The 12,066-nt window shown below is 41.0% G+C and overlaps 1 protein-coding gene across 4 annotated transcripts in view; it reads right to left on the bottom strand.

The window, feature by feature from the left end:
- Positions 1-1,696: 1,696 nt before the first annotated feature.
- Positions 1,697-12,066, bottom strand: part of LOC136641451 (monoacylglycerol lipase ABHD6-like) — a 40,227-nt gene continuing 29,857 nt past the window's right edge. For 2 of the 4 annotated variants that reach the window (XM_066617247.1, XM_066617248.1), the window contains exons 4-9: positions 11,934-12,047; positions 10,179-10,311; positions 9,370-9,518; positions 7,356-7,410; positions 6,389-6,489; positions 1,697-4,816 (exon numbers count right to left, since the gene is read on the bottom strand). In XM_066617247.1, the coding sequence (XP_066473344.1) occupies positions 4,640-4,816; positions 6,389-6,489; positions 7,356-7,410; positions 9,370-9,518; positions 10,179-10,311; positions 11,934-12,047 (729 nt within the window). In that variant the 3' untranslated portion in view covers positions 1,697-4,639. The remainder of the gene's footprint in view (positions 4,817-6,388; positions 6,490-7,355; positions 7,411-9,369; positions 9,519-10,178; positions 10,312-11,933; positions 12,048-12,066) is intronic. The other 2 variants (XM_066617249.1, XM_066617251.1) reach the window with 2 other exon arrangements.

Genomic DNA, 12,066 nt, shown 5'->3' with positions numbered 1-12,066 from the left:
AAAGCTATCATATTTGCCATTATAATAATTTAAATTTATCTAAACACTCAATATTGTTTAACTAAAATTATCTATCCAATCATAAAAAGGCTTCCAATATTTTCTTACTCTACCTAAATCTCTCTCTTTCATTCTTTGTTAAACTTCCATTTCTGCTATTTCAAAAATTTTGTTTTGCCATTTTCAATTTCTTCTCCATCTCCTGCGTTTGCATTATTTTAATTTCATGTTTTATCTTCTTAATCTTTTGTTGAATTCTTTGATTTGTAGGTTCTTTCTGTAATTCCATTTCACCTTTCTCTAATCTTTGTATAAGATCTTTAGTTTTCTTCTCTTGTTCAATTCTTTGTTTTGCTGCATTTCTTATTGCTAATCCTCGAAAAAATGCTTTACTCGTATCCCATACAATTTGTGTTTTAGTTTCTGGATGAAAATTGGTCTTAAAAAAAAATTCCATGTTTTTGCTTGATTCAAAAATTTCTGATCGTTCCAATGAGTTATATTTAACTTCCAACTATTTCTCCTTAATTTTTTATTATTAATAAAATTGGATTATGATCTGCAAATGTATTAGGTAAAATTTCAGGCTGAAACGTTCCATCTAAACCGGATATTGAAGCCTAGCACATATCAATTCTAGACCAAGAATTATGTGAATTTGAATAATTTCTCCAGGTATTGTGTCCTCCATGTGTCAATCAACTGTAATTCTTCTGCCATTTCCAAAAAAGGTCTGGGTAGGGTTCCGCCTCTTTTTACAGATCTTTATTTTTAATATCAATATCAATTATTTTTACAGATCAATATTTTTAACATATTAGACTTGATGCTACCATTGTATGTGGCTGCATTTGGGGAAATGTTACAGATCTGTGCTTTTAACAAGCTACTATGTATATTCTTTTAACAATGATAGTCAATGGGACTTACCCCTGGGTAAGTGTGGGTAGGATGGCAGCCTAGGATTGTGAAAAATTATCCTGTTCAATGATGTCACTTCCAGTCATGACATCACTTCTGGTGGGTTCTGACAGATTCTCATTCTAAAAAGTGGGTCCCGGTGCTAAATGTGTGAGAACATTTTATATATATATATATATATTATATATATATTATGGTGTGCATTATTCCTAGGTTTCAATAACTCTGTTGAGATATTTGCCCATGTTTTTTCTTGCTTTTTAACCACATAAACAGGTTGAACCTTATTCACCTGGGAGAGAAGAGACATTAAACAATGATTAATCAATTTAGCTGTATAGGGGCACAATCCTAACCTACTTTTCAGCACTGACATAAGGGCAACGCAGCTCTGAGGTAAGGGAACAAGCATTACCTTACCCTGAGGAGGCCTCCATGACTGCCCCCCAACTGCAGGATGCAGTACATGCCCCAATGAAACAGCTATGCTACTGCTGGAAAGTTGGTTAGGATTGCGCCCTAGGAGAACTGTTTACTCAAGACTACACAGACATGAAATTAGACAGACAGGGAGTAGCAGAGTAGAGAAAAGCACACATATACACAAACCCTATAGCCACTGTTCACTGGTCGTTCAGGTAAGCACTACAGCATTATCAATACAGATAATATTTTGAGGCTATTATTAGTTTTATTTCCTCATCTGAATATGAACTACAAAACAAAACACAAAAGAAACTAGACTTTTTTCTTTCAATTAAATTTTAATTGGGTCCTTTTGTATACAACAATTTATGAACTTCTGGAATCCATGGAAGGGAGGGCGGAAAACACCCCCCTCTGTCGCCACTAGTTTCATATGCATGAAGATACCAGTCTCCACATTTGTATCTACACCTGTAAGGAAAACAAGCAAGCAATTCTTTGATGAAAAGCAGTTTCTGAATCTTCTCAAATTAAAAAAAAAGAAAAAAGACAAACTCCCCACTGGGACAAATGGCTCTGACACAAGGGAATGCTGTGCATCATATTCGAAAGCAAGCTGCAAGGGAGTTTTATGACGGTCATAAAGGCAAATTTAAACATTCTGCAGAATCCTTACAGATCAGAAGATTTTACAACTTCAAATTCAAATACAGCCAGCACCTAAAACTGGGACAAAAGCATCAAACCTACAAACGAACACAGTCCCAGTGAACTCAGTGGTTCACGATAAAAGAACAGCAGGAACCAAAGTCTCCATTCAGTGTGTCAAAAAGTTCCTCAACGGCTGCAATCTGTAATCCATTCTGTATTCCGGGACGGATCCACTTATTAAGATGCTCTGAAGTGCACACGCGACAGGCCCACAGCCCAAGATACCCATTAACAAATGCAAATGGATTACAAAACTTAGTAACAATGTTGACTACATATTTCTAAGTGTGAATAATTTTTCAGGTGCCATCGCCACACACAAAAAAAAGCATCAGTTAACAAGATGTAACTAGTATGGCTTTTTGATTTTTATGCAGAAATTTCATTCAGCTAAGACTTGCTACTGGACAGAAGTGCAAATAACCAGAAAGAAACACCTTTTGCTCTTTTCTATGCTTGGTACCAACACACTTGAACAAAAATGCATTCTGCCAAGGCGTATACTACTTCTCATTAATAAATCATTCACATGACAAGAGTGTGGTAACCAGACAAGCCTTCAGAGTACCCTAATTATATTTTATTGTTACACATTTCATCCATTATACAGCCCCAGACCTCCACCCAAGACAGTACCAATCACAGAATTCACAGAATTCATTAAGAAACTAGGGGCGCAATCCTAACCCACTTTCCAGCACTGTCATAAGGGCAATGCAGCTCCAAGGTACGGGAACAAACATTCCCTTATTTTGAGGAAACTTCTGTTACTGCCACCCAACTGCAGGATACACCACACATCCCATTAGCACAGCTATGCCAGCACTGGAAAATTGGTTAGGTTTTGGGCCTAAATTATGTACATCAAAATACTCAGCAGAACAAATAATTAAGAAATGAGCTGAGAAAACAGCTCGTCCCAACTCTAACCTGAATTTGATCATATCATGTGCATCTCTCTTCAAACATTATTATTGCTTGGATCAAGTCCCATCGAGATGAAAAAGAAAATGGTCCCAGAAATGGCTCCACTTTGTTTATTAACAGTACAGAAAGATCACTTTTCACAGGGAATGATTTGCTAATCATTTAAGTCCAGTGTTGTGTCATTGGTTTCACTAGCACTAAACCAGTGCTTGTGGGTATGTGTTTTGCCATCAGTGAACTGACCCTTAAGCCTGAAACACTAAACCAGCTATTTGGAAAGTTGTTTCAAATACCACAACCATAGAACATTCCACAATAGGCCAGATGATACCAGTATTTCAGCATTACAGTCTATTAAGGCAGTACATACTTAAAAAAAAAAAAAAAAAAAGGAGCCACCAAGGGATACAAGAACTCATTCATAATAAATCAGTGTAAACACTGCAGGGTTGCACATTCTGTGAAATTTCCTACCATTAAAGCTTTATGTGTTCCCTTCCTCTACTGCCGAAATCATAAATTAATGAGCTACATAAACAGCACTTTAGCAAACATCTGGATCATCCAAATCTTGGTGTAACAGCTGCATATCATGCAAAGCCAGATATACTAAGAGGTAGGAACATACCTTGGCTCTCAGTCTATGGAGTTTTGCTTCTCACCGTTATTCCCTATATGATTTTTAAAAGAATATCATTGACACCTACAGTCCTGATGCCAGATCACATAACATAGCAGTATAAACCTAGGAGCTGCCAGTGCATTCCATGATACAGAATTTTCTGACCTTAGGTCATATTAACAAAGCGATATTTATTTTCTATGAATGCTGTAGATAAAGCCCAATGAAAAGGTAGTGTACACATTTTCCAGGCAATTCAAGAAGCCTTGCAACAAGTCAGAAAGATCAGTCCCTCTTCCAGTTTTTTTTTCCTTTCCTGATTACAGTTTACAGTAAACCAAAACCGACAAGAGACCAAACCAAAACCAAAAGAAAAAAACGGGAAAATGAGCATTTTGGCAAGAGAAAATCAGAAGAGAGATAGCCAACATGCAGTGTTCAACAAAATAGTGGACAACCAAATTAAAATTTGTGAAAATGTCACCAAAACTAAATGGAAAAGCACTTGGAGGTAAACTAATAATACTGTCAAGTCATAGACCTGATGGGTCTTTTACTATTCCGAAATATCTTTTAATATTTTTTACAGGCCTGATTCTTTTATGACTTGCTGCTGCTCTATGCTCTTTTTACCTATTTTTTATTCTGACTGTTTTTTAATGATGTGTTAATATGTTTTTATTTGTTTTTAAATTATGTTTTTAATCTGTTGTAAGCCGCCTTGAGTGCCTTCGGGGAGAAAGGTGGGGTAAAAATAAAGTTATTATTATTATTATTATATCTGGATAATGTGAAATTTATTGGACTTTATCAATGCCACACACTCCTGTAGTATGCCATAAATCGCTCAGTATCCCATAAACCCACTGCACTGACAAGCTTACAAATTAAACATATCAATTATTCTGATTTCTTCAGGGATTTTGGCACAATCACCAAGTTCTGTACAAGTTCCCTGAGAATGTATTAAACTAGTAGTGTTGTGTCTCAGCTGAAACATCTAGCTTAAGGGTTCAAGTCCAGACTGAAAGTTCAAGCCAGTTTCTTATTGTTCTCCGCATTCTGAACTGTTGTCCAGAACTCAAAGAGAAGCTTTGCTGTCTTTCTGGGTCGCTCCATGATTACAGAGTGTCCACAGTTTTCCAGGATGTGCACTTGACAGTCGGGAATTGCCTTTGCTAAAATATCTGCCCCTGATACATCCAGTACCTAGATGACAGAAAAACAAGAAGAAAGGAAGTAATCTCTATGGAAAAAATGCTATATCACAGAATTTGGTGAAGGTTGCACTACAAAAAAAACATTTAATAAGGCTGGAACTGTAATACAAATTTGCTCTTGAGGACAGGATATTTCGTTTTTAAATGTAGTTTGACAAACTGAAAGAAAATTGCTTCATGGCCCAATCTTATCCCCCACCGACTTATGCTATGCAACAGTGCTGCTGGAGCACACACTGCATGCTGTGGGGGGGGGGGGGAGAATCAGCCTAGGAGATGTAACTAAAAATCTTTTTTACTAAACTCCTGGTAGGCCACCTGACCACCAAAGGGTTTCCTCAGACCTAGACCAGCTATTTAGCTGGCCAAGGCACCTCAAGGGGCAGGTCCAGGCCAGGAAAGGCAGATAGGATCTTGATATCCACTGCTGCTGCTACCGAGATCCTCCCCCTCCCACCCCTGGGTTGACCTGCTCCCTGCTCAATCCTTCCCTAAATTGCCCCCTTACCTGCTCCAGTGGAGCATCCAGGAGCCATTGGCACATGCATGGAGCCTCCAGGAATACATATGCAGTTATGTATATGCAATATATATGCAAGAGGCCCAATTTCGAGTTACTAGACCTGCCATGGATACGCTTTTCCTAGACCTACGAGCGTTTCCAAACATCTGACTGAACCACATTGTTATCCAGGTCTACCTCAATACATCGTTATTCCCTCCTACTCACTGCTTATTTCTTCACACTCCCCCTGTTCCTTCCTGCAGTTGCATTTTTTCATTTTGTTCACTTAATACTGTTAGCAAGTCGACATAGAACAATGTCTCTTCCTTTCAGTTGTCATGACAACGCCTCTCTCATTAACTACAGATCTGGTGTTAATGGTATCTTCTCTCAAAACACAAATGGCACTCTGGGTGAGCTGGTGTTCACTGCAACACTCACCTCCCTCGTCCACTAATACCCATTTAACTCAAGCAGACAATTTTGTACAGCTTGGGAGTTCCAAGTCACACATGGAGCTCCTTCATCAAAAAGGGTAGTACCATTCATTGCAGTTGAGTCAGCAGATCTGCATACATGTCCCCAAGTGCACACAGTTCTGCTGCCACCATTGAAATGAATGGGACACTGAAGAGCTCGATAAAAGGGCTGGAAGCCTGTATGATGCTGTAGAGCAGGACAATTCTTTTCTCTGCTATCATCTCCAGTCTCCCATAGCAACAAATCCAAACCAAAGTGGATCTTTTGTTCTTGCCTGTTACATTGCAGAAAAAAACAACAATAGCACTGGCTGGATACTTTATATTATTATTTTATTAATTTATACCCCGCCTTTTTGCCTAGCGGGCACAAAAGGCGGCTTACAAACACCTTAAAAATACATTAAAAAAACAATTTACGGCAATCTTTAGCCGTAAAGATATAAAATCTTGGATCTGGAGAAACTAGCTTTGGTCCACAAAAGCTCATGCCACAACAGATGCACAAGGCAGCACTTCGTTATCATCCCTTTCCACTTAGGAGGAACAAATGCAAAAACCAAGTCAGCCAATGTACCTGGTCTTGCTTTCCCCAGATGATTTGTGTCACAGCTTTGATCTTGCTCATGTTGTCATGAAGGCTGCTTCTTGACTTTTCCCCTACAATCTCTAAAAACACTTTCCCGGAGAGAAAGGGGAAAATTTTTAGTCTACCACAAGTTGAACTCCAAGTACAGTAACCAAATTTTTAATCATTCACTCAATTTTCTTCCTCAAAAGACAAAACCCACATGTGTCAGTGAAAAGGTAAGTACAAGTTGACCAAGTTCCATGATACAAAAGTAACCAAAGAAAACCTGCTAGGCTCAAGGAATGCATGGAAGGGGCTTTTGGTGAGTGCCCTTTCTTCCAGGGACAGGAAAGATGAGATACTTGATGTAGGGCAGATGTCAAAAACCATTTATCTCCTCTTTTCCTGTAACACAGTAGCAGAATTGGACTGTAGCTCAGTGGCAGAGCATATGCTTAACAGGCAGTTCAATCCCTGGCATCTCCAGACAGGTCTTGGAAAGGCTCCTGGTCTGCAACCCTGGAAAATCTTTGCCTATAAACACAGGCAGAAGCATCACTCTCGTTCTATTGAGAATGGGTATGGCTTTGGCTTCTACTGTACAAATGTTTCAAGTTTTCCAGAAACATTGTTGACAAGCAAAGGCAGCAACAAGCCATTGGCAACTGCTCTGGGGTTTAGAAACATACAGTATTAAGTTGTATATACAGTACAACATTCTTGGAACCCCCACAGATGCCAAAATCCACATATAGATGGATCAGCAGGGTGGGTCAACCTGCACAGACAAGAGGGCGTGCTGTACATCTGTGCTGGAACTAAGAGGAGAGAAGCAAACAAACATCTGAAGCTCTTTGCATATGTGGGCTTCAGAGAACAGACGTGTTCAAATGCAAATTCCAATCCCCAAAGTGAGAGCCATCTGGAGGAGCCCTCAATCAGGGCCCAGGAGAGAAGAATGCCAGACACTTACATTTTCGATAGAAGTCATTATGTGGGATGCGAACATCAACAAGGCCCTGAAGAATCTGCAAATACACAAGTGCACATTAGGAGGAGAACAGAAGAGGCACACGCTTTCCTCTGCTGGCCCTCTCTTTCAGAGGAGGTAGCACAAGGCACCACTTTCTGGGCACATAACAAAACCCATGGTGACAATCAGACTCTTGAATATTTGAGCATTCAGTTCATGTGTTATGTAAGGCAATTAAGGGGGTAAACTGATTTGGAGGAACATGGCAGCAAGAGGCTGCTGCAAGAAACCCTTGGGAAAGAAGGCTCTTTTGTGCTGCTACAGAATGAGAGCTACTAACCAAAAAAGGAGCTTTATGCCCACAGGGAAGAAAGGAAAAGTATCTTCCACACAGAAAAATTGGAATTCTCAGTCAGATCGCTTGAGGCAGGAAAAAAAGCATTTGGTACTGTACAAGAAAAACAAACTCATTCTAGCCACTTCATTTAGCAGTTGGCATGGATGACCTACACAATCCTACATATTCCAGCTTTCACAAGGAAAGTCAGATTTCCTCACAAATATTGTAAGGAACCTGATTTTTCACAATAGCACAAACATCACTTCCTTCACACATCTCTCTCTCTCTCTCTCTCTCTCTCTCTCTCTCTCAAATGTCTTTTGGCACAATTCACTAGCTGCACAAACACCCGCACTGTTGCTAAAGAAGGTTCAGAACAAAAGTTGGGGGGGGGGGGGGAGAAACGAGAGAATTAATACTTAGGAAAAGGGAATATCATCCAATGGAAAAATTTAAGTCTCCCACAAGTATAATGGAGCATGCTGGATTACTCCCATAACTACCTGAAACTACTGAACTGACTGATATTCTCCCAGGCATGGGGGAAGGATTGGTTAGAAAATTATCTCAAAATCTAAGATGTCTGGAGAAGGATCCATGGCTGAAAGGCTCAGAAATCAGAAGGCTAATAGAAAGTCTACAAATATGTGATGGATTGTCTCCAAAGAAAGTGAATCCTGCCAAGGACCAATGAATTAATGGAGACAACTTAATTGTGACTAACTTAAATCTCATTAGGTTTAATGAGACTGACAGCCTATTCTTATGGTTCCCAGCATCAGGAGGAACAGAGGGGCCAAAATGGCTACCACTGTATCCCGCAGCCACGGGGAAGCTGCCGGAGGATTCCTTGGGGAAGCCCCAGGCCCCACAATGGAACTTCTCAAGTCTGCACCAGCTATTTTGCCAACGCAGACTTGAGAACCTCCATGTCAGGCTGAAAAGCCCAACCCAGAGGATAGTATCCAGATGAGGAGGCCTGTGTCATCCACCCACCTCCTGACTTGGCCTCTCCCTCATTCCATCCTCCCCCAGCCCCAAATAGCCTCACCATCGACCGGCAGTGCTACTCACCACTGGCTGGTGTCCTTCCAGCACTGCACCCAGCGCCAGCTCTCCCTTCTCCTGCGGTGCCATAAATGTGCTTCATGCCATATTTACGACACCAAGCGCAGGTGCTGGAGGTCAGTGCTGGCACTATGGGCCATTAGGATTGGCCCCTTAGTAAGGATTCATTTTCTTTGGAGTCAACCTGATATTTGCAATTCTTACAATCTGTGTACTTGACTCATGACTGAAGAGCTTTTTTGTGTTGTTCCAAGTAAGGGCCAGTATAAATAGATATTTTTTGCATGACACATTTTTTTAAGCTGCATCGTGCCAATTCTTTACACAAACATAACATAAAAAGACTTTAAAAATATGACTGCTCTCTGTCATCCCAGCTTTTTGAAAACTGATCCGTTGTGAAAAAGGAAGGGTTCCCAACAAGAGAGAAGTCTCATAGCCTCCAAATGAAAATGAGACAATGCTACCACAGAACGACTACATGCCAACCTGTTTGGGACATTTTCCACATACAATATAGTAAAGATTTACTACGGTAGCAGTAGGCCTCTGCTCAGAAGATACTTCCTAACAACTAAAGTCGCCCTAGCAATTCACACGTCTTACCTGCTGGGGCACTTTGAAGCGGACGTAAGAGCAGAGTTTTAACATGTCCGCCATTTCTTCAGGGGTGGATGGGATTAATGGAATCCTGTCCATACTCTCATTCTGCTCCCTCAACTGCTTAACAAATTTGCTCTCTGTGGCATTCAACCCTGCAATAAAGGACAAGAACAACTGCATGCTAAGATTCAAAATGAACGCAGCCATTAGACAGTTTTCGACAAGATTGGCGCTGTGTGTGTGTGTGTCTGCACTGATGTTAATTCCTCCAATAATCCTGTCAAGAAGTGATGTCTTTTTTTCCCCTATCTAAATCACAAGAAAACCAGTGTCACGATACTACCCTATACTACCTCCATGTACACACTTGACATTTAACCAATAGAAAATAGCAACTACGGGCTTAAATGTCACTCTCCCTTCCCTGTAACATCTAGGACAAATGATCTGTAACCTGGTGCCACGATGTTGTGCATTTTTCCATCCATCATTACTGCCACAGGGGAAGGTGATGGGATCACATACCTTGATGTCAAGATGTGCATATGTCATCCTAGGTGTGATGGTGTGGGAGAGGAAATTAAACACATAGCTGACATTTCCAGCAGCAGGCACATGTTTCATATAATGTGTAATTCCACTACTAATTAGTTTAAGTTCCTGTCTGAAGCAAAGGCAGATTATAACAGCCCAAGAAGCTCCATGCCAACACAAAATATAACTCCAGCATGTAATTCATGGGGCCTGGGTGCACATCCCACCTGTTCCCGGGGTGGGGGTGGGGGTGGGGTGGATCAGAGTTCCTCACTCACCTGCAGGGCATACAAGACTTAAGCTGCAGATCTCTGCTGGGTACTCAGCAGCATAAACACCAGCAACATTTCCACCCATGGAAGTCCCAATTAGATGAAAGGGTTTTCTGTTCAGATTGATGCATTCAACAAACTAGGGGGAAAAATCAAAAGGGCAAATATAATTAGTACACCACAGGGCAGCAATTTCTACACTGGAAGCAATTAGAGCAGTGGTTCTCACACATTTAGCACCGGGATCCACTTTTTAGAATGAGAATCTGTCAGGACCCACCAGAAGTGATGTCATCAAGCGGGGAAATTTTTAACAATACTAGGCTGCAATCCTACCCACACTTACCCAGGAGTAAGTCCCATTTACTATCATGGTTGAAAGAATAATCATAGTAGCTTGTTAAACGTACAGGTCTGTAACATTTCCCCAAATGCAGTCACATACTATGATACCATCATGTCTAATACAGTATATTAAAAATAAACTATTGAAATTAATGGGGACCCATCTGAAATTGGCTCACAACCCACACAGTGGGTCCCAACCCACAGTTTGAGAAACACTGGATTAGAGAATTTAAATGCAAAACCAAGCTAGGTTGCAGGAAATTCAGTGCCACAAGGATCACCAACATGCTTTCTTAACTGTGGGACTGTAAAATGTGTCCCCCTTGTTTGGCAATGACCCAGCTCCTAACGTATGACATTTGTTTGGATAGTTTCATCACCGAAGGAATGAGTCCTTCGCAAAGGATCATTTCCTTCCTCCTCAGTGATATCTTCCTTCTGCGAGACTCTCATTTTCTATGACAGCAGTAGAGCTGACTGTCCAGAACTGATACACTTCTGCTATGCCCCTGAACACTTCAGGGTCATGGCAGAACATAAATGCTGCACAGCCCGCTGTATGAAACGAGTTTTGACATCCTTAGCTTATGGAATACACAGTCAAGGTGTGATAATCAAGGTCAGGGGTGCCCAAACCCCGGCCTGGGGGCCACTTGCAGCCCTCAGGGACTCACAATCTGGCCCGCAGGGAGACCCCAGTCTCCAATGAGTCTCTGGCCCTCCGGAGACTTGTTGGAGCCCATCCTGGCCCAAAGCAACTGCTTTCAGCATGAAGATGACTGTTTGACTTCTCACATGAGCTGTGGGACGAGGGTTCCCTCCACTGCTTGCTGTTTCACATCTGTGATGCAGCAGTGGCAGCAAAGGAAAGGCCAGCCTTGCTTTGTACAAGGACTTTTATTGAGCAAGTCCTTGAGCAATAGGCCTATAGGCCTTGAGCAAGTCCTTCATTCATTCATACAAGTTCCATCTCTAATATATTCATTTATGTAAATGTATTCAAATTTGAAACGTAAATTAATTTGGCCCCAACATAGTGTCAGAGAGATGATGTGGTCCTCCTGCCAAAAAGTTTGGACACCCTGATCTAGGTCATTGATTATGCTAAACCTTCAGAAAACTGGATTGGAAGAATAAAGCTAGAATGTCTGTTGCTAAATAAGAATGTACGAGAGCTTACAAAGCCCCTCTGTTCAAACAGTGCTTTATAACTCTGGGGTTCTGCCATAATACATCTTCCATTCTCTGAGGACACACAATCTAGTCTTGTAAAAGGGGACACACACAAAACTCTTCCCTATCAAATTTCTAGCCACTTCAGAGCAAGTAGCTTAAGAGCAAGCCCATGCACTCAAGAAAGGAGGATAGAAAAAATAGCCAAACAGTTTGCTGAACCACTTCTGGAGTTTTTACCTGGTGTATTCTTTTCACTTGCCCATAGACTGAGTAGTCATCTAGGGATGACCGAGTGGTGCCCTCATGACCAGGCATGTCAACACAAATCAAGTGTAGGTTCTTCGGGAGGAACTGAAGAAAGCAAAGCACC

The sequence above is a fragment of the Tiliqua scincoides genome, chromosome 2 (genome assembly GCF_035046505.1).
Source record: "Tiliqua scincoides isolate rTilSci1 chromosome 2, rTilSci1.hap2, whole genome shotgun sequence".
Taxonomy (NCBI): Eukaryota; Metazoa; Chordata; class Lepidosauria; order Squamata; family Scincidae; genus Tiliqua; species Tiliqua scincoides.
This window is presented reverse-complemented; position numbering and strand designations above follow the sequence as displayed.